Source organism: Protopterus annectens, chromosome 3.part0 (assembly GCF_019279795.1).
Source record: "Protopterus annectens isolate FY-2018-M chromosome 3.part0, PAN1.0, whole genome shotgun sequence".
NCBI classification, from domain to species: domain Eukaryota; kingdom Metazoa; phylum Chordata; order Ceratodontiformes; family Protopteridae; genus Protopterus; species Protopterus annectens.
In genome coordinates this window covers 301879290-301902516 of record NC_056731.1, presented here as the reverse complement: position 1 = coordinate 301902516, position 23227 = coordinate 301879290, and the positions used below count along the sequence as shown (strand labels likewise).

The 23227-nt window shown below is 44.5% G+C and overlaps 1 protein-coding gene across 1 annotated transcript in view; it reads right to left on the bottom strand.

Annotated features, from left to right (window-relative positions):
- The window catches only part of RBM33 (RNA binding motif protein 33), a 1894586-nt gene that overhangs the window by 757263 nt on the left and 1114096 nt on the right, over positions 1-23227 (bottom strand). The window contains exon 12 of the mRNA XM_044064784.1: positions 2048-2364. Coding sequence (XP_043920719.1) covers positions 2048-2364 — 317 coding nt within the window. The remainder of the gene's footprint in view (positions 1-2047; positions 2365-23227) is intronic.

The window sequence follows — 23227 nt, the reverse complement described above, 5'->3', positions numbered from 1 at the left end:
ATTAGATTTAAAATTGGCGCCAACAGGAAGCTGAAAAATATATAATTTCCTGTGTTCTGTCCTGTGCTGTACTCTACCCCTTAAAGACCTCACTACACTTCCTAATACTTCAATATATACAAAATCTATCAGTGCAGTTCGTGCAAAAAATACAACAATAAAATTCATCACAATAACCATACTCAAGCATCCATGTTCATGTTGATTTTAAAATATTTAAAATGAGCACACTGTATGATAATATTAAATCTAAAATATATTCACAAAAATTCTATAATAAACCATATCTCAAAAAATGCCTAACAATCATTTCACCTATACAACCTAACAAATATATAAGTATTATGTAACCAATATATACTTGTACATAATACAATAATATGAAATTAATATATATATAAAAAATCCACAATAAATATACATGTGAAATAAATTAAATAATTACATTTACCGTTTTGTATCGTTGTTCTTCTTTGGAATAAAGGATATTGATTTACTTGTTCAGTTCGCATCAGTTTCGAGTTTATTCTTCAGTGTCCTATTCCACCAGGATTCCTTATATTTGGTATTTGTTGCTGAATTCTATTTGGATTTACCTTGCGGTTTTTGTGGTTATTTCAACAGTGCAAGGTTATAAAAGAGCCGTGGCACTTATTGGATGGTTTGTGACTTAACTTTGTAAGTTGTTTTCGTGATTTTTATTATGTTTGCTTCTTTACCAACTTCATCAAGGTCCAGATATTCTGCTTGACAAAATGATTGCTAGCATGCTCTACAATGATTCAGGCAGTCCAGTCAAAACATTAACTGGGTCAAGCAAGGATAAGACACATCCCGGACGCTCTTCTGCATTTTAAAATAGAAAATTTAATCCTTGGAATAGACTGCCTAATCACCGATAACAATATACAAAGTAAATGGAGGAATCTACAATATTAGGTATTTGTGTTCTACGAACATTTCAAAGGCATTTTCAGTGAATTTCAGTATGTTAATAAAGCTACCACTACTGCATAAGCCAAGAGAGACCTATTAGCTGCACTGGCTACATCTGCAAACAATCACCAAATACAAGATAGACTAATGTGCTCTGTCAAGTCTGTTCACAGTTCTGCAAAAAGCCTACTTAAAATTTACCACCACTGTGTAGCCAACACCTCTACTGCATTAAGTGGGAATGTAGTCACAACAACATAATTATCTTAGTGAGGCCATTGTCATCAATGCTGAGGAAACAAGCTTCCATTGGCCCTTCTGCAACAAGTAATGTCCAGATACCTGAACTTACTTCCAAAGCAGTTTATGGCTTATGTCCTCACAGGTTTTTCACGGACACAGGTCATGTCATGATTAAAAGAAATTCTGCAAAGCTTAAACAAATGTGCACCACAAGAAACCAAATATGGTATACTACATGATGGTAGACATCAACCAACAAATTACTTTTGTGGTATCACACAACTCACTAAGTGGTAACTTGCAATGAGTAAAAACATCTTGTGTTCAAAAGCACAAATGCAAAAAGGTAAGATAAACTCCAACCAGTGCATTTTTCTACCACATAGAAGTACCAGCACAAATGAAGACAGACCAACATTACTAGGGCTAACGTACGTTGCCCACCAAGAACTCACAAGTGAACTCTGATGAAAATCGTCAATGAATCAAGACACCTGAAAATGGCATGTCAAGTGGAAAAAAATAAGACCATGGTTTCATATGTTCTCAGATTCTTAAAATGTAAAACAGAATAAGTAAAACCTCACAGTTTTAGGGGGTCAGTACCCTAACATTCTTTTATAAACGTTTCACTCTAGCTCATCTCACAGATATGCGTCAAAACGATTTGAAACAATGAGTACTGATTTCCCATTCAAAAAGTATGCATGCTCAGTAAAACACCTACACCAATAATAAGCAGATTTCTAGTAAGCAAAAATCTTAATTATAAAAATAAATACACAAAAAATGTCATTCTAAGTTTTAACATTTTACTATTTACTTATCAATGTTACTGAATGAGGCAAAAAAATCATAAGGACCATACCTGCATACCATGCTGGATGTGTGGAGGAGGGAAGGACTGTGCATGTCCTGGTGGATTCTGCTGTCTAGGAGGCATAAACGGTCGAGGACCACATGGTCCTGGCTGGTTAAAATGAGGCATGCCCATGTGACTTGGTGGCTGTAGGTTTGGTCGGAGAGGTCTTTCTCTAGGAAACAACGGTTGCTGTCCTTGCTGATTAAATGCTTGACCAGATTGGTTAAAAGCTGCCAGATTCTGATTAGGAACTGGGTGAGCGTTAAGAAGTGGAGGTGGAGGGTTCTGCTGCTCAAAAAGTTGCTGTCCTGGAAATCTTGGGTCTGCAACGTGAAATCATTACTCAGAATTACTAATAAAAATTAGACCAATTGTCCATCAAAGTTTCAAACCTCACTGTAAGCTAAGTAAATCACTGAAAAGAAGGGTGTAACATACAATCCAAAGCTCAAAAAATTGTCATGCCCTGTTAACTTCTAAAACCACATTGTGCAGATTTGTGAAGGTACTGAACCATAAAGTACATTTGTTTATGTAAACTTATCATAACAGTAGGTTTCTGAATAATCACTGCTGTAGTAGCCTTAGCTATATGGATTATATCCTGTAAAGGATATAACAGCTGGCCAGCTTCAGAGCAATTTCCATGGGCTCAAACACTCAAGACAGCTTGAGTTGATCTGACTAAAAAGACAGGTTTGGGCATCAAGCCCTTCAGACTTCATACCAACAGACAAAGGGAGGCACAGCCCTTAAAGGGCAATGCTAACAAAAAAAAAAAAAACGTTTACACCCTGACAAACAACAAATCAGAAGACAAGGGGGATTGAGGGAGTGACTACTGTAGCAGTGATCATTCGAACATAGAACAGTTGTGTAAAATCTTACCATAACCATAGATGTCCTTCTCTTCCATGTTGCAGTATTCCTGTTGTTGGATTTCCTGGCCTCAGGCGGCTCATACGTTGGCTCCTATACAAAAGCTTCAGCTTGGCTGTTGCAGCTGCGTGGGACGTCACACGTAAGGCCATACACCAGGGGCCTTAAATGTGACGTCTGCATGCACAATCCTCAGAACTTGAAGCTCAGCAGGTAGAGTAGAAGGCCCTGCAGGAGTAGGTGCCAGTGGTGTCATGTATGGGACCCTGGGGTCGTTCTGTAGCATAGATAGGTTCAGGGTGATGCTGGGATGAAATCTGAATGATGAGTGGGTTATTGGTGGGTGGGAAGAAATACTGCAACATGGAAAAGAAGGACATCTATGGTTATGGTAAGATTTTACACAACTATTTTATGTCCTTCTATTCCTATGTTGCAGTACTCTTGTTGTGGGAGAGTACCACAGCTTAGTTGGATGAGAGGGTGGCGGATGCATAAGAGGATTCCACAAAGCCTTGTAGGACTGCCCTGGAGAATCCTGCACGTGCTCTGGAGACTTGGTCAAGCTTGTAATGTTTGGTGAAAGTGTGGAGAGTGGACCATGTGGCTGCTTTCATAATGGAAACAGTGTCCTGGAGACAGCCATTGCCCTTGTGGAATGGGCCTTACTCCCACTGGGGTTTTTTTTCCCATGGTGGGAGTAGCAAAGACAGATGTGATGGTTTGTTTGGAGACTACCTTGCCCAATGCTCTGGGATGGAAGGAAACAAAGAGTTGTTTAGATTTCCTAATGGATTTAGTTTTGTCCAGGTAAAATCTTAGTTGCCTGTGTACATCCAGGGAGTGGAGTATCCTCTCCCCTTCATTTGTGGGAGAGGGAAAGAAGGTGGATGGATTGGTTTAGAGACAAATCATTGACCACCTTGGGCATAAAGGAGGGGTTGGTTCTCAGGGTGACCCTATACTTGTGGAACATGGTGTAGGGGGGGGGCAAGCCATTAAGGCTTGCAGCTCAGAAACCCTTCTGGCTGAAGTGATGGCCACTAGGAGGACGGTTTTCCATGTACATATCTGAAGGGAAGCTGTCTCAGCAGGTTCAAATGGGTGTTGGGTAAGCTTTTCCAGGATGAAGTTAAGGTCCCAAGGTGGAGGGATCAGCTTTTTTGGAGGTCTAATGTGCAACACCCCTTTAAGAAAGAGTTTTACATCGAGCCTGGATAGCAAGGGGGGATCAAGTGGCAAGCAGGCTGATATTGCAAAAAGGTGTACTTTCACTGAAGAATAGGAAAGCCCATTTTTTATCAGAGGGATTAGCAATGCAAAGGTCCCCTCCCTTGTCTAGACACCACTTAGTAAATATTTCCCATTTAGCTAGGTATGATTTTCTTGTTGTAGGTTTTCTGGCCTCCATCAGGACTGCAAGCACGTCCTCTGAGTAGTGGTGTCTGAATGAGATAAAAAGTTTATCACCCACAGTGTCAGGGATAACATCTGCAAGTGTGGGTGAAGGAGAGTTCCTTTTTCTTGTGTCAGGAGGTCCACTTTGTAGGGTAACTTGTAGTGATTGCCCTTGGCTAGATTGTGAAGTAGGGGGAACCACTGCTGCCTTGGCCAGTAGGGAGTCACTAAAGTACAGATGTCCTTCAAGGATGCATCTGCAGTCCTAACAAATGGGTTGTCCTGTCGTCTTCCAAAGTCTGGGTCTGGCCTCGGCTGGTGTCGCACTTCACCCGACGTCATCTCTGCTGGTCTTCGGGTATAAAGGCATCAGCCGACGCCATTTTCCTCAGTCTTTCTTGCCGTGGCGCGAAGCAGAAGCTGTTCGCAAGTGCCGGTCGGTCAGATCCAGAGATTACTACTACCGAATACTACTTGAAGACTTCTAAAAGCTAAGTACCCGTTGGGGACTCTTTCTTGCCTCAGCCGATGTCAGAAAAAGTGAATAACTGTTTAACTTGTGGGAAACAAATACCTCATAAAGATTTCCACTCTTACTGCTTACCTTGTTTAGGCCCAGACCACGACGTAGCAGCCTGTTTAGCCTGTGCTTCCTTCAACCGACGAATGCTTAGGCGTCGGTCGGAGTTTGCTGAACAGTTTTTCGGCTCAGATTTTGCGTACATTATGCCGTCGGATCCTCCGACTTCTCAAATTGTTAAGAAACGCAAAGAAAAAGATCGACACTCACGGTCCGCGGTTTCGGCCGAAACCACGGTTAAGCAAACTGCGAGTGTCTCGGTTTCGGCCGAAACCGAGCAAACGGGTCAATCTTCAGCCGAATCCATGACTACTACCGAGGCTCCTGCTACCCTAGTTGAATCGGCCTCTGAAGTTTTGCCTATTAATGTGGTTCCTCTAGAATTATCGGACACCATCCCTTTGGATGTCTCTACCCCAGCACGTGGTGCTGCTAGGCCTCCTGCAGCCATGTCTATAAAGGCCTTTGCCAGGGCTAAAGCAGCCAAATCTGCTAAATCTGTGCCTGTTAAGCCCCCCTCACACAGGCCCAGTTCCAGTTCTCAAATGCTTACGCTGGCAGAGGATCTCATCTCTTTAATAAGGGGATCCCAATCTCACCCAGACAGGGCCTCTCAGCCTCCAGAAAAGAGACCTAGAGCAGAGCCCCCTGAGCCAGTGTCCTCAGATGATTCTTCTGATGTTTCAGACAATACAGACCATCCAGAGGCTCCTTTTTCTACTTATGAAGATTCCGATGCTGAAGAATCTATCCCTTCTGCCTCTCCACCAGAGGAATTTTCCTTTGGGGAAACCTTACATGCCATGAGAGAGCAATTCCAATGGCAGGGACAAGATTTCTCTGATTCAAGAAAAAGGCTTAGGACCTTTCTACATTTACTGCAACATAGGCCATTAGCTATACCTCTAGTTCTTCCTGTTGTGGATGATGCATTTAATGATGTTTGCACTGCTCCTGATACTTTACCTGCAGACCCTGCCAAGCCCGATAGGTTTTACAGGGTCCCGGACACTCATCACCACCTATACAAGGCTCCCCTTGCAGATCCTGAGACTATCTCCCAGGGGCCTAAGGCAGTAGCCGACCTCAGCAAAACCCTCTCCCTTCTGAAAGGGAATCCAGGTCCTTAGAGAGATGGGGTAAAAAAGTTTACACCTCTGCTACTCTCTCAGCTAGAGCTTTGAACTGTCAGTTTCATATGATCCAATACCAAGAGTTTATGCTTGATCAGTTAACTAAGAAACTGTCCTCTGATGATTCCTTAGATAAGAAATATGTTTTAGAAATGGTGAATAACATTCAGCAGGTTAGTAACCATTCTTTAAAATGTGGCTATGATGCACTGGAGGCTTCATTTAGATCAGCCATGACTGGCACAGTTATAAGAAGGCATGCATGGTTGAAAGAACAGGTCTTGCGGATCATGTTAAAGCAAAGCTATTAGATGCTCCTATGGATAAGGTCAGTCTATTTGGTTCTCCTGCCCAGCAAGTAATGAAGAAAATGGAAGAGAAGGCAAAATCTGTACAAACAGTTAAAGATTTCTTACAGGTTCAGCCCCAAGGTTTAGCAGGAACTGGCCTTCAAAAATTGGTCCTTTCCAGACTCCTCTAAACCTCAGAGAGGCAGGAATAGACGTTCCAGAGGCAGAAATCAATCCAGAGGAGGTGCCTACAGAGGACGCCAGTGGCAAGGCAATAACCAACGAGGCACAGACACAACCACTGCCACTGCAACAGGACAATCACAGTGACTTGGCTCTGACACCGCCTACCAGGGAACAAATAGCAGCACCCTTAGGCGGAAAGTTAGCCTTATTTTCAAAAAATTGGCACTATATCACAAGAGGCAAGTGGATTTTGCAAACTATAGACCAAGGCTACAGGTTTCATTTCCACACCTTACCAGTAAAAAGAGGAATGCCAACCCTACCTCCAAATCAAAAAACAGAAGCTCTAAAACAGATAGCTCAATTAACAAAGATGAGAGCTGTGGAAAGGGTACCACCTACAGAACAGGGCAAAGGATTCTACTCCAGACTCTTCCTAGTACCAAGAAAAGAGAAAAGTTGGAGACCTATTCTCGACCTGTCCGCCTTAAACACATTCATAATTGTTTCAAAATTCAAAATGCTGACCCTACAGCAACTTCTTCCCATGCTGGGCAAGGAGTGTTGGCTGGTAACTGTAGATCTCAAGGAGGCATACCTGCACGTCCCCATACGACCAAATTGCAGAAGATACCTCAGATTTCTTGCAGGATCAGAGCATTATCAATTCTCAGCATTGCCCTTTGGCTTATCTACTGCGCCCAGAGTATTCACAAAATGCCTGGCATCAGTAATCGCTCATTGCAGGCTACAGGGAATCCAAATTTATCTATACCTGGACGACTGCCTGATACAAGCGGACAACAAAAGCAAGCTGACAAAAGACTTACAAAGAGTCATTTGCTTACTACAAGCCCTGGGATACACAGTCAATTTAAAAAAGTGAAGACTGATACCATCCCAAACAAGAACATTCTTGGGTGCAGAATTGGACACAGTAAAACAGATGGCATTCCTAACTGCAGAAAAACAAGAACAACTCCCTCTTTACTTCGTGGCATTAACAAAGCAGAACAAACTAACAGCAAGGAAAGTACTGCAGGCCTTGGGCTTCATGGCATCATGCATAATCCTGGTCCCCCATGCCAGACTGCATATGAGAAAGCTACAGTGGTACCTAAAGAATTTATGGTCTCAACACAGGCACAGCTTAGAAACCGAAATACCACTAATCCCATTGCCTGAAACAAGAGTTCCTATGGTGGGCTCAAGCATGCCAGTCAAACCCAGGCTTGCCCTTCCACAAATTGCAAGCAAGCCAAACCATCACAACGGACGCCTCAGACCTAGGTTGGGGGGCACACATGCTGGACAAATGCATACAAGGATTATGGACTCCAGACCAGCTGCACCTGCACATAAATCAAAAAGAAATGCTAGCAGTAAAACTAGCAATCCAGAATTTCAGACCATTCCTCAAAGAAGGCCATTTAATGATAAGGACAGACAACACCACAGTCATGTGGTACATCAACAAACAGGGAGGCACTCATTCATACCCCCTATGCCGAATGACTCTGGACCTATGGAATATGGCTCTGAGCTACAACATCCAGTTACAGGCAATATTTGTTCCGGGAAAAGAAAACATCCTAGCAGACATGCTAAGCAGAACTACCTCGGATGCTCACGAATGGATGCTACACTCGGACATCTTCAAGGCCATCACAAAGAAATGGGGAATGTCACAAATAGACCTATTCGCATCCCCACTCAATCACCAGCTCAAGAAATTCTGCACAAGGACATACCACCCACTTGCATGGAAGGTGGACTCTCTATCCTTCAGTTGGAAAGGCCTGCAGCATATGCATTTCCACCTCTTCCTTTGATACACAAGGTACTACTGAAAATCAAAGAGGAACGTCCAAGGATAATTCTGATAGCTCCAAATTGGCCAAGACAACACTGGTATCCATTGCTGAGGAGCATGTCTCGGGGGAGAACGTGGACACTACCCCTGATGCCTTTGATGTTAACTCAGAACGACTACAACATCATGCATCCAAACCTAAAAACTCTGCAACTGACTGCCTGGAACATTACATAACAGCAACTAACCCAGATTTATCCCAAAGGGTTAAAGACATTATCCTTGAGGCCCGCAGACCTTCAACAAGAAGGAACTATGCAGGAAAATGGAAAAGGTTTGTCATTTGGAGTACTGAAAGAGGAAAAGATGTGTCAAAGATAGATATTGCTAACATCCTGGAGTACTTGGCAGAGCTTCTCCATACAGGCCTGTCCTATTCCTCCATCAAAATACATGCATCAGCTATTTCTGCAGAATACAGCTTCGGTCCCCCTGTCTTCTCACATCCTCTACTCAGGCAGTTCCTCAGAGGAATCAAGAATGTAAAACCTCCTAGGAAACTACCATTACCAGCATGGGACTTGAACTTTGTGCTAGAAAAATTGACACTCCCTCCGTGAGAACCAGCAGCAACAGCAGATCTTCAACACCTATCCTGGAAAACTGCTTTCCTACTGGCAATTACTTCAGCAAGAAGGGTTTAGGAATTACAGGCCTTAATGGCAGTACAACCCTTCCTAATCTTCCATCAAGATAGAGTGTCCATGAGAACTAATCCTACATTTATGCCTAAGGTGGTATCCAGAGTGTCTCTAAACCAGGCAATCCACCTACCTACCTTCTTTCCCAATCCACAGAACAGGGGGGAAAGACTGCTGCATACCTTGGATGTACATAGACAGTTGCGCTACTACCTGGACAGAACCAAGGGCAATAGAAAAACTGAACAGCTTCTAGTAGCTTATGCAACAGGAAGGGAAGGAAAAGCAATTTCCAAACAGACAATCTCCAAGTGGATAGGAAATTGCATAAGATTCTGTTACTCCTACCATGGAAAGCAAATTCCACAGAACATAAGACCTCACTCTACAAGGGCTACAGCCACTACCACAGCTTTCTTACGAGGAGTGGCTACCAAGGACATTATTGAGGCGGCTACTTGGACCTCCGTGCATACATTTGCCAAGCATTACAACTTACCTCTATACTCTAGATCCCGAGCAGGGTTTGCCACTGCTGTATTGCAAGGGATCCTAACTACACCATAATTCTTCTTCCTCCTCCCTAGTTTGGCTATGGTATTCTACCCATTTGTTAGGACTGCAGATGCATCCTTGAAGGACATAGTACAGTTTTGTACCTACCATAAATGTAGATGTCCGAACAGGATAGCATCTGCAGTCAGATTACCCTCCTTCCCTCTGTGGTACTCCTAGGGTATCTACCCTCCTAATAGCTAGCTAGGGGGATCTCTTATGGTGTATTTGTTTGTATATATGTACATACATGCTTATTTTTTGTGTTTGCCTACTATTTTTTTTGGAAACATTGGCATTTACCCAAAATTTATTTTTCCAAGAGGGCAACTGGCATCTGGGGCAAGAAACACTGAGGAAAATGGCGTCGGCTGATGCCTTTATACCCGAAGACCAGCAGAGATGACGTCGGGTGAAGTGCGACACCAGCCGAGGCCAGACCCAGACTTTGGAATTCGGCCGACCGAAGGGCTGCCTGACGACAGGACAACCCATATGTTAGGACTGCAGATGCTATCCTGTTCGGACATCTACATTTATGGTAGGTACAAAACTGTACTTTTTGTACCAATCATAAATGTAGATGTTCGAGTGTTCACACTGCTGCAGTCATCACACTTGGGTTATCTGCCGTCAGGCGGTCCCGCAGTCGGCCCGAGTTACAAAATCTTGGTCCGGCGTTGGTTGCTGTCGCTTCTTCCCTGACGTCAGTGCAACAGGGGTATAATAGAGGCAGCCAACGCCATTTTCTTCAGTTTTTCTTGCCCCAGATGTCAGGTGCCCCCAAATAGGAAAGCAATACATAATCCTAAGTAAATTACATAAGTAGAAAACAATAGCTACAGCTGTAAGCAAATACACCATATAGAAATACATCTTAGAGATTGTATAAACAAAGAGCTATAGATAAAACCCAGGTAAGAAGAGGGGAAGGTGGGAGGGTAACCTGGACTGCAGCAGTGTGAAAGTACAGTTTTGTACCTACCATAAATGTAGATGTCCGAGAGGAATGCATCTGCAGTCCTTACAAATGGGTTGTCCTGTCGTCAGGCAGCCCTTCGGTCGGCCGGATTCCAAAGTCTGGGTCTGGCCTCGGCTGGTGTCGCACTTCACCCGACGTCATAGCTGCAGTTATTCGGGTATAAAGGCATCAGCCGACGCCATTTTCCTCAGTGTTTCTTGCCCCAGATGCCAGGTGCCCTCTAGGAAGGCTAAATTTGGATAAATGCAAATGATTCCAAATAGTAGAGAGCAAACAAAAATAGGCATGTATGTACATATATACAAACAAATACACCATAATAGATTCCCCCAGCTAGCTAGAAGATGGGCAAATACCCTAGGAGTACCACAGAGGGGAAGGAGGGTGGGTAATCCTGACTGCAGATGCATTCCTATCGGACATCTACATTTATGGTAGGTACAAAACTGTACTATGTCCTTCAAGGATGCATCTGCAGTCCTTACAAATGGGTAGAATACCATAGCAAAACTGGGGAGGAGAGATAAAATTATGGTGTAGTTAAGATACCTTGCAAAACAGCAGTGGCAAAACCTGCTCGGGATCTGGAGTATAAAGGTAAATTATAATGCTTGGCAAATGTATGCACGGAGCTCCAAGTAGCAGCCTCTAAAATGTCTTTGGTAGCCACTCCTCGTAGAAAAGCTGTGGTAGTGGCTGTAGCCCTTGTAGAGTGAGGCCTGATGTTTTCTGGAGTTTTCTTTCCATGGTAGGAGTAACAAAATCTAATGCAATTTCCTATCCACTTAGAGATTGTCTGCTTTGAAATTGCTTTTCCTTCCATTCCTGTTGCATATGCTACCAGTAGCTGGTCAGTTTTCCTATTGCCCTTGGTCCTGTCCAGGTAGTAGCGTAATTGTCTATGCACATCCAAGGTATGCAACAGCCTTTCTCCCCTGTTCTGAGGGTTGGGGAAGAATGTAGGTAGGTGGATAGCCTGATTCAAAGATACTCTGGAGACCACCTTAGGCATAAAAGTAGGATTAGTTCTCATGGATACTCTATCTTGGTGGAAGATCAGGAAGGGCTGTACTGCCATTAGTGCCTGTAGCTCAGATACCCTTCTTGCTGAAGTGATTGCCAACAGGAAAGCAGTTTTCCATGATAAGTATTGTAATTCTGCTGTTGCTGCTGGTTGAAAGGAGGAAGTGTCAATTTTTCTAGCACAAAGTTCAAGTCCTATGCTGGCAATGGTGGCTTCCTAGGCGGTTTTACATTTTAATTCCTCTCAGAAACTGCCTGAGCAGAGGATGTGAGAAGACTGGAGGATCCAAGTCGTATTCTGCTGAAATAGCTGATGCATGAATCTTGATGGAAGAATAGGACAGGCCTTTGTGGAAGAGCTCTGCCAAGTATTCCAGGATGTTGGTTATGTTTACCAGTGACACATTTTCTCCTTTGCAGTACTCCAAATGAAATATCTTTTCCATTTTGCTGAATAATTTTTCTTGTTGAGGGTCTGCGAGCCTCCAAGATAATGTCTTTACCCTTTGGGATAAATTTGGGTTATTTGTTCTTATGCAATGTTCCAGGCAGTTAGCTGCAGTGTTTTCAGGTTTGGATGCAGGGTGTTGTAGTTGTTCTGTGTTAACAGCAAGGAACAAGGGTAGGTGCCATATTTGTTCCCGAGACATGCTCCTCAGTAATGGGTACCAATGTTGTCTTGGCCAGTCTGGAGCTATCAGGATGATCCTTGGACGGTCCTCCTTGATCTTCAATAGCACCTTGTGCATCAAAGGAAGTGGTGGGAATGCATATGCTGTCAGGTTTTTCCAAATGAAAGATAGGGAGTCCACCTTCCAAGCAAATGGGTGGTACGTCCTTGTGCAGAATTTCTTTAGTTGGTGATTGCGTGGAGATGCAAATAAGTCTATTTGAGGGAGTCCCCATTGTCTTGTAATGGTTTTGAAGATGTCCGGATGCAGCATCCATTCGTGGGCATCCGTGGTAGTCCTGCTTAGTATGTCTGCTAGAATGTTTTCTTTTCCTGGTACAAAATTGCTTGTAACTGAACGTTGTAACTCAGGGCCACATTCCAGAGATCCATTGCCATCCGGCATAGAGGGTACGAATGTGTGCCTCCCTGTTTGTTGATGTACCACATAACTGTGGTGTTGTCTGTCCTTATCAACAGTTGACCTTGTCGAAGAAATTGTCTGAATGTCTGAATTGCCAGTTTTACTGCCAGCATTTCCTTCTGATTTATGTGTAGGTGCAGCTAGTCTTGAGTCCATAAGCCTTGTATGCACTTGTCTAGCACGTGGGCTCCCCAACCGAGGTCTGAGGCGTCCGTGGTAATGGTTTGGCTTGGTTGAGTGTTGTGGAAGGGCAATCCTTTGTTTGATTGACAGGCCTGAACCCACCATTGGAATTCTTGCTTCAGGCATGGAATTATTGGAATTTGGGTTTCTAGGCTGTGCTTGTGCTGAGACCATAAATTCCTTAGGTACCACTGTAACTTTCTCATATGCAGTCTGGCATGTGGAACCAATATTATGCAGGATGCCATGAAACCCAAGGCTTGCAGGACTTTTCTTGCTGTTAGATGGTTCTGCTTTGTTAATGCCAAGAAGTATAGAGGAGTTGCTCCTGTTTTCTACTGTTAGGAATGCCATTTGCTTGATGTGTCCAGCTCTGCACCCAAGAAGGTTATCCTTTGGGATGGTATCAGCCTTGACTTGTTTATATTGACTGTGTATCCCAGGGCTTGTAGTAGGTAAATGACCTTTTTCAAGTCTTCTGCTAACTTGATTTTGTTGTCCGCTTGTATCAGGCAGTCGTCCAGGTAAGGGTAGATTTGGATTCCCTGGAGCCTGCAATGAGCAATTACTGATGCCAGGCATTTCGTGAACACTCTGGGCAGTAGATAAGCCAAAGGGCAATGCTGAGAATTGATAATGCTCTGATCCTGCAAGAAATCTGAGGTATCTTCTGCAATTTGGTCGTATGGAGACGTGCAGGTATGCCTCCTTGAGATCTAGAGTTACCAGCCAAGACTCCTTGCCCAGCATGGGAAGAAGCTGCTGTAGGGTCAGCATTTTGAATTTTGGAACAATGAGGAATGTGTTTAAAGCGGACAGGTCGAGAATAGGTCTCCATTTGCTTTCTTTTCTTGGTACCAGGAAGAGTCTGGAGTAAAATCCCTGTCCTTGCTCCATAGATGGTACCTTTTCCACAGCTCTCATTTTTAATAATTGAGATATTTGTTTTAGAGCTTCTGCCTTTTGATTTGGAGGTAGGTTTGGCATTCCTCTCTTCCCTGGTAGAGTATGGAAGTGAAACCTGTAACCTTGGTCTATTGTCTGCAAAATCCACTTGTCTCTTGTGATGTAATGCCAGTTTACTGAAAATAAAGCTAGCTTCCCGCCCAAGGGTGCTTTTAGTTGTTCCCTGGTAGGCGGTGCTAGAACCAAGTCACTGTGATTGTCCTGTAGTAGTGGTGGTGGCTGTGTCCGTGGCTGCACCTCGCTGGTTGTTACCCTGCCACTGGCATCCCCTGTAGGCACCTCTGGATTGACTTCGGCCTCTTGAGCCTATTCCTGCCTCTCTGGGCTCTGGAGGAGTCGGAAAGGACCAATTCTTGGAGGGCCAATTCCTGCTAAACCTTGGAGGTTGGACCTGTAAGAAATCTTTCACTGTTTGGACAGATTTTGCCTTCTCTTCCATCTTCTTGAGCACCTGTTGTGCAGGGGAGCCAAACAAATTGATCTTGTCCATGGGAGCATCTAGTAATTTGGATTTCACATGGTCTGGTAAGGCCTGCTCTTTTAACCATGCATGCCTTCTGATAACTGTGCCAGTCATGGCTGATCTGAAGGAAGCTTCCAGTGCATCATAGCCGCATTTTAAGGAATGGTTACTGACCTGCTGAATGTTATGTACCATTTCCTGAACAGATTTTTTGTCTAATGGTTCATCTGAGGAAAACTTTTTGGTTAACTGGTCTAGCAAATTCTTGATACTGGATCATGTGGAATTGACAGTTCAAAGCTCTAGCTGAAAGAGTTGCAGAAGTGTAAACTTTTTTACCCCATCTCTCTAAGGACCTGGATTCCCTTTCAGAGGGGAGGGTTTTTTTGGCAGGGGTAGCTGCTACAGCCTTAGGACCCTGGGAAATAGTCTGGGATCTGCAAAGGAGCTTTATACAAATGGTGATGAGTATCCGAACCCTGTAGTACCTATCGGGCTTAGCAGGGGCGGTGGAAGTGAATCAGGAGCAGTACAAGCATCATTAAATGCATCATCTACAACAGAGAACTGGAGGAATGGCTAAAGGCCTATGTTGTGGTAAATGCAGAAAGGTTCTAAGCCTCTTCCTAGAGTCTGAGAAATCCTGGCCCTGCCACTGAAATTGTTCCCTCATAGCATGCAAGGTTTCCCCAAAGGAAAATTCCTCAGGCGGAGAGGCAGAAGGGATGGACTCTTCAGCATCAGAGTCTTCATAAGGGGAGAAAGAAGCCTCTGGAGGGTTAGTATTATCTGAATCATCAGAGGAATCCATCTGTAGAAACTGGTTCAGGGGGCTCTGCTCTAGGCCTCTTCTCTGGAGGTGGGTGAGAGGCCCTGTCTATGTGAGATTGGGATCCCCGGATTAAAGAAATGAGATCCTCTGCTAGACTAAGCATTTGTGAACTAGAGCTAGGCCTGTGAGAGGGGGTCTTAGCAGGCACAGATTTAGTAGTTTTAGCTGCTTTAGCCCTGGCAAAAGCCTTAATGGACATGGCTGCTGGTGGCCCAGCAGCTCCACGTGCAGGGGTGGAGATATCCAAGGGGACAGTGTCAGATAATTCCTGAGAAACTGCCTGAGCAGAAGGTAAATCAGAAGCCGATTCCACGAGGTTGGAAGAGGCCTCGGTAGGAGGTAAGTTTTCGGCTGAAGGAAGAACCGCTTGCTCGGTTTCAGCCGAAACAGAGACACTCGCGGTTGGCCGAAACCGCAGACCGCGAGTGTCGGTCCTTTTCCTTACGCTTTTTTGATATTTGCGTAGTCGGAGGATCCGACGGCATAATGTAAGCAAAATCGGAGCCGAAAAACTCCTCAGCAAATTCCTACCGACGTCTAAGCGTCCGTCGGTTAAAAGAAGGACAGGCTAGACAAGCTGCTACGTCGTGGTCTGGGCCTAAACAAGGTAAGCAGTAAGAGTGGAAATCTTTATGAGGTATTTGTTTCCCACAAGTTAAACAGTTATTCACTTTTTCTGACATCGGCTGAGGTAAGAAAGAGTCCCCAACGGGGTACTTAACTTTTTAGAAGTCTTCGGTAGTAGTAGAAGAATTCGATAGTAGTAATCTCTGGTTCTGACCGACCGGCACTTGCGAACAGCTTCTGCTTCAGGCGCCACGCGGCAAGAAAGACTGAGGAAAATGGCGTCGGCTGATGCCTTTATACCCGAATAACTGCAGCTATGACGTCGGGTGAAGTGCGACACCAGCCGAGGCCAGACCCAGACTTTGGAATCCGGCCGACCGAAGGGCTGCCTGACGACAGGACAACCCATTTGTAAGGACTGCAGATGCATCCTTGAAGGACATCACTCGGACATCTACATTTATGGTAGGTACAAAACTGTACTATGTTCATCGTGTTACACTGCTGCAGTCATTACACTTGGGTTGAATCCCAAAGCTAAGGCTGGGCGGTTGGTACTAAACAGGGTTTGGAGAAGCTAGTAGGCCCTGCAAAACTGCAGTGGCAAAGTCAGCTCTGGTTTTTGAGTATAGAAGTAAGTGGTTGGTGAAGGTGTGCACTGAACTCCAAGTTGCAGCTTCCAAAATATCCTTGGTTGGTACCCCTCTGAGGAAGGCTGCTGATGTTGCTGTAGCCCTGGTGGAATGAGGCCTAATGTTACCAGGTACAGGTTTCCCATGGTGTGTGTAGCAGAAATGGATACAATGTCCTATCCATTTTGAAATGGTCTGTTTTGATATAGGTTTTCCCTGAGATCCTGCAGCATAGGCTACAAAGAGCTGATCAAATTTTCTGAAAACCTTTGTTTTATCCAAGTAGAAACATAATTGCCTGTGAATGTCCAAAGAGTGTAGGAGCCTTTCCCCTTTATTCTGGGGGTTTGGATAAAAGGTGGGTAAATGAATGGTTTGGTTCAGAGCCACACTGGATACTACCTTTGGCATAAAGGAAGGGTTAGTTCGTAAGAGACTCTGTCTTGATGAAAAATGATGAAAGGCTCCACTGCCATTAGGGTCTGTAGCTCTGAGACTCTTTGTGCTGAAGTTATTGCTAGCAGCAGGGCAGTTTTCCATGATAAAAATTGTAAATCAGCTGAAAAAGCTGGCTCGAAGGGTGGTAGTGTAAGTTTTTCCAAAACAAAATTGAGGTCCCAAGTTGGTGTTGGTGCTCTTCGGGGTGGTCCTATGTTCTTAGCCCCTCTGAGGTACTGTCTTAATAATGGATGTGAAAAATAGGAGGATCTGTGTTGTAATGAGCTGAAATAGCTGAAGTGTGGATCTTTATAGATGAAAAGGAAAGGCCTTTGTGCAACATCTCAGTTAAATATTGCAGAATCTGAGGAATATTTGGGACAAGAGGATTTCGGCCTTTAGCCTGGTTCCAGGCGCATTTTCCATTTGTCTGAGTAGGTTTTCCTGGTGCTGGGTCTCCTGGCCTTTAGAATGACATCCATAACAGCTGTAGAGAGAAGTGCTGACTGGTTGTTTAGATAATCTGCCATGCAGCCAGATTTAAAGTCTTGAGCTGGCTGTGTAGAATCCGATTGTTTTGCTGAGTCAGCAGGTGAGGAATTAAAGGTAAAATCCATGGTGGGCCTTGAGCCATGTTCCTTAATATTGGATACCAGTGTTGGCATGGCCAGTCTGGAGCAATGAGTATCATTTGTGGCCTCTCTAATCTGGCTTTTAGCAGCACCTTTGCCAAAAGAGGCAGTGGAGGAAAGGCATACACTGTTAGTGTTTTCCAACTGAATGAGAGGGCGTCCACTTTCCAAGCTAGCGTGTGGTATGCCCTTGTGCAAAACTTTCGCAGTTGGTAGTTTTGGGGGGAGGCAAACAGATCTACGTCTGGGCTCCCACATTTTTCAGTTATCTTTGTGAATACTTGTGGGTCTAGTTTCCATTCGTGAGGATCCATGATATTTCTGCTTAGTTTGTCTGCCAATGTATTTTTCTTTCCTGGCAGGAATTGTGCTTGTAGTTGAACTTGGTAGGTCAGTGCTGTGTTCCACAAAGTCACTGCTTGCCTGCATAGGGGGTAGGAATGTGTGCCCCCTTGTTTGTTTATGTACCACATCACTGTGGTGGTGTTCGTCTTTATTAGAAGTTGTCCTGGATGTAGGAGGTCCTTGAAAGCTGTTAGGGCATTTTGTACAGCTAGCATCTCTTTTTGATTGATGTGGAGATGCATTTGATCTGCAGACCATTTGCCCTGAATACACTGTCCTGCCATGTGTGCTCCCCAGGCATAATCTGATGCATCTGTTGTCATTGTTTGCCTGGCTGTGGGCAAGGTGAAAGGCTGAACCTTGTTGAGGTGACATGCCTGAGCCCACCATAGAAATTCCTGTTGAAGGCAGGGAATTAGTGGTATTATTGTTTCCAAGCTGTGGCTGTGTTGAGTCCATACGCTTTTTAGGTACCATTGTAATTTCCTCATATGCAGTTTGGCATATGGTATTAGAAGTATGCAAGATGCCATGAATCCCAAGGCCTGCAGAATTTTTCTTGCAGGGAGTTGGGTATTTGTTGCCATCATTTTGAAGTATTGAGTCAGTTGTCCTTGCTTGTCTGGCATGAGATAAGCCATCTGGGCCATTGTATTTAAGCTGGCACCCAAGAATATTAGGTCTTTCGAGGGCACTAGTTTTGACTTCCTTTCGTTTACTGTGTACCCTAGGCAACTTAGTAGGTTTTTTACAAATGCCAGATATTTTAAAAGAATGTCCTTGCTGTCTGCTTGAATAAGGCAGTCGTCCAGGTGTGGAAATATTTGGATTCCTCTTTGTCTGCAGTATGCAATTACTGGTGCCAGGCATTTTGTGAAAACCCTGGGCGCAGTAGATAAGCCAAAGGGCAGTGCAGAGAATTGGTAATGAGTTGTACCTGCTATAAATCGGAGGTATCGTCTGTAATTTTGTCTGATAGGGACATGCAGGTATGCCTCCTTGAGGTCCAACGTTACTAGCCAACCCTTCTTGCCCAGCATGGGAAGAAGTTGCTGCAGTGAGAGCATCTTGAATTTGGGTACTTCCAGGTTTGTGTTTAGAACTGAAAGGTCCAGAATGGGTCTCCAGGCTTTGTCCTTTCGAGGAACCAGAAAGAGCCTTGAGTAAAATCCTTGTCCTTGCTCCTGTGTAGGAACCTGTTGAATGGCTCTCATGTCCATGAGTGCTGTAATTTGTCTTTGAGCCTCTGCCCGTTGATTTGATGGCAGGTTTGGCATTCCTTTTATCCTTGGTAAAGTGTGAAAGTGGAACCTGTATCCTTGAGTTACAATATTTAGGACCCATTTGTCTTTTGTGATGATGTGCCAATTGTCTGCAAAAAGTGCAAGTTTTCCTCCCAAGGGAGCTGCCAAGAGTGATTTGCTTGGCAGTCTGAGGGGTAAGTCATTGTGATTGTCTTCTGATAGTATGAGACCTGTCTTCTCCTCCTTTTTGGGTTGTGGCACCCCATTGTCGTGGCTTGTAAGAGCCTTGTGGCTGACCTCTGCCCCTTGGGCGTCTGTATTTGCCCCTCTGAGGTCTGTCAGAAGTTGGAAAGGACCAGTTTCTGGTTGGCCAATTTCTGCTGAAACGAGGGGGTTGGACTTGTAAAAAATCCTTGACCGTATGCATAGATTTTGCCTTATCCTCCATTTTCTTTAAAACCTTTTCTGCTTTCACACCAAATAAAACATCCTGCTGTAAGGGTGCATCCAATAACTTTGCTATAACATGATCAGGTAAAGTTTGTTCTTTTAACCAAACATGCCTACGAATGACAGACCCTGTTACAGCTGCTCTGCAAGAAGCTTCCAATGAATCAAATCCACATTGCAAAGTATGTTTTCCCACTTGTTCTGCTGCATGCAACAAATCTTGCATTTCCTTGTAATCAGGCTGCTCTGTATGTGTGCTCATTTTTTGTTTTAATTGAGACATCAAATATTGTTGATGTTTCAGCATGTGAAACTGGCAATTTAAGGCCCTCATAGCTAGAGTAGCTGAGGTATATACTTTCTTTCCCCATCTGTCTAGTGCTCTAGAATCCCTTTCAGACGGTACAGGATTTTTAGCAACAGAGGCCTTAACCCCTTTGGGACCCTGGGAAATGGTTTCTGGGTCAGCAACAGCGCTTTTATATAGGAATTTATGTGAGTCAGGGACTCTGTAGTATCTGTCTGGTTTGGCTGGTGCGGGAGGTAATGAATCTTGGTTAAGGCTAGATTCTGAGTATACATCATCCACAATGTCTAACACAGGTGGAATAGCAAGGGGTCTGTGCTGGGGTAGTAAGAGGAACTCTTGGAGCCTTTTCTTAGACTCAGAGTAATCCTGGCCTTCCCAGTGGAAATGTTCCCTCATGGTATGTAAAGTTTCCCCAAAAGAGTAGTCTTCTGGGGGAGATGCTGAAGGAATAGACTCTTCAGCATCAGAGTCTTCATAAGGGGGAAAAGAGTACTCCTGTTCCTCAGAAGAATCTGAGGTAATGGAAACCTGGTCAGAGGAAGTATAGTCCTCCTCCTGTCTAGGCCTTTTGCCAAGTGGGGGATGGGAACCCCTGATTAGGGTAATTAAGTCTTCGGCCATCTTAAGCATCTGTTTCTTAGGCATGGGGCCTTGCAATGGAGACTGCTGTACAGGCTTCCTTACTTTTAATGGAGTTTTCAGTTTTGCAAAGGATTTAATACTAAGTGTAGTCGGTCTGAAGACACCTTCAGCAACTGATGGCCTTTCAACTGCACCACAATCCCCATCAGCCATGGAGTTGGAAGGGCCTAAAGATAAAGGCTCTGGAGGCCCTGCAATCTCCGCTTGGGAGTCGGATGCAGGCTGGGGTTCTAAATCATTGGTCATCAGGGGCTGCGGAGGCGCCTCACTGAAAACTGGAGAACCGGCGACTGGCCTAGCAGAGGCCTTGGTGTCTGGTTTGGGTCTCGGCTGCCTGTCCTTATCTTTGCGCTTTTTATGCATCCCGGTCGTCGGTTGCTCCGACGGCATGGTATAATTAAATTTTCTACCAAAATAATGTCGGGCAAAATCTAACCGACGTTTAATAGTTCGTTTGTTAAACCTAGCACAAAACTGACAAACTGTGACGTCGTGGTCTGGGCCTAGGTAAGGGATACAATAAGAATGAAAATCCTTATGAGGTATTTGCTTCCCACAAGAAATGCAATTATTAACTTTTTCTGACATCGGACTGAGGCAAGAAAAGGTTTCCCCAACAGGGTACTTAGCTTTACTGAAGACTTCGGTCTGAAATTCGATTTGAAAATCTCAGGAGTCTGCCGACCGGCACTTGTGAACTGCTTCTGCTTCAGGCACCGCACGGCAAGAAAGACTGGCGAAAATGGCGTCGGCTGCCTCTATTATACCCCTGTTGCACTGACATTAGGGAAGAAGCGACAGCAACCAACGCCGGACCAAGACTTTGGAACTCGGGCTGACTGCGGGACCGCCTGATGGCAGATAACCCAAGTGTGATGACTGCAGCAGTGTAACACGATGAACATCAAGGTTTTCAGTTTGTCCTTCCTGATTTTCAGGAGGGCTTTCTGAATTAGTGGAAAGGGGGGGGGGGGAGTACAGTTACCATAAATGTAGATGTTCGAGTGTATTCACTGTTGCAGTAATCACATTTGGGTTATCCCTGCCAAGGTAGCCCTCGGCCGGCCCGGATACCAGAGACTTAGCATTTCTGTGTCGGCTGCTGTCGCTTGAGGACTGACGTCAGGTCATCAGTAGTATAAAGTAAGGTAGATGACGCCATTACATCAGTCTTTATTGCTGTGGAGCCCGAAGCAGGGGCTCCTATTATAACGACGAAAACGCATTTTGTCGAATGCAATTTTATTGAACCCAAAACAGCAAAGCGACTGTTCAGCAAATTCTTTCCCTGGGGAAGAAGTCGCTTGGCTGCTTCGTTACTTTGCCATGTTCTGCACTGTAGTGTGGTCTCAGAGATTCCCTTATCCGGAATAGCCCCCGAACGTAAATGTGCAACAGTTACTGACCTTAGGGTTACGGTGCGGGTTAAGGTAAGTGCATATATGTTTTAAACTGTTTACTTTTTGGGGAGGGGGTAGAAGGAGGGTTAAGGTAAATGTGTATATGTTTTAAACGGTTTACTTTTTTTTGTGTTAGATGTAAGGTTGAATAAAGTGCATATGTGTTTTCAGCTGTTTACTTTTTTTTGGGAGGGGATTAGAATTAGGGTTAAAGTAAGTGTGTATGTGTTTGGAACTGTTTACTGCCTTTTTTTTTTTTGGAACAGCGTTTTTTTTTCTCTAGGAAAGAAATCTCTGTTCTGAAGTGTCGACATTTTCAGCTTTCGCTGAAATACGGTCGATTAAACATCATTCGCTGTTTTAAGCATTCAATGTAATATAGACCCTGAAGCGGAAGCAGGTCACAAGAGTGCTGGTCGGCTGCTACCCGAGTTTTTGTCTCCGAACTGAAGTTGAAGTCTTCTAAAGCTAAATACCCCATTGGCGATCCTTTTTTCTTGCACTAACCGATGTCAGAAAAAGTTAATAACTGTCTCACCTGTGGAAAGCAAATACCACACCAAAACTTCCACTCTTACTTCATCACTTGTTTAGGCCCAGACTACGACATCCCCCATTGTCACTTCTGTGCTTTGTTCAATGCCAGAGCTATCCATCGTCAGGCCCTTATTGTAGCAAGATATTTTCATTTACAGTTCTCGAATTCTGATATGGCTTCGGTAAGCCATCCGACAGCAGATCTTCCGAAAAAAACAAAGATAAAGACAGAAACAGACCGCACAGGTCCAAACCTACCGAAGACACTTCTGTTAAGCTACTTGTCAGTCCTCCGGTACTCAGTGAGGTGCTTTCGCAGCCCCTGATGCCCGCTTAAATGATTCGCAAGCCGCTACAGAGACCCTTTCGGAATCCGGTATGCCGCAAAACTCTTCTTCAACTAAGGATCCTGTGGTCGTCTCTACCGAGGGCTACCCTGGCAGGGATAACCCAAATGTGATGACTGCAACAGTGAAACATGAAGAACATCTTCCCCTCCCAGGAGATGCTGAAAGCGTCTACTCTCTAGGCAAGAGGAGAGTAGGTCTTTGAGCAAAAGGTCTTCAGCTGCCTGTTCTGGGGGGAGGCAACAGGTCTATTTGAGGAGTGTCCCACCGGTGGACTATATCTAGGAAGACGGCCTGTCCAGCATCTATTCGTGTTGTGGAGAGGATGCCCTGCTTAGGAGATCTGCTTGTTTGTTGTCCTGCGAGGGGATGTAGGTTGCCCGCAGGGACAAGTCGTGGCGAGAGGCTAGATTCCGTATCAGCAGGGTTAGTCTTCACAACTGATGTGCCTTTTGTCCCTCCCTGTTTTTTGAGGTACCACATTACAGTGGTATTGTCTGTTACTATTTGAATTACCTCTGGCAGAAGCAGAGGGGTAAAGGCTTTTAGAGCTAAGAAGACTGC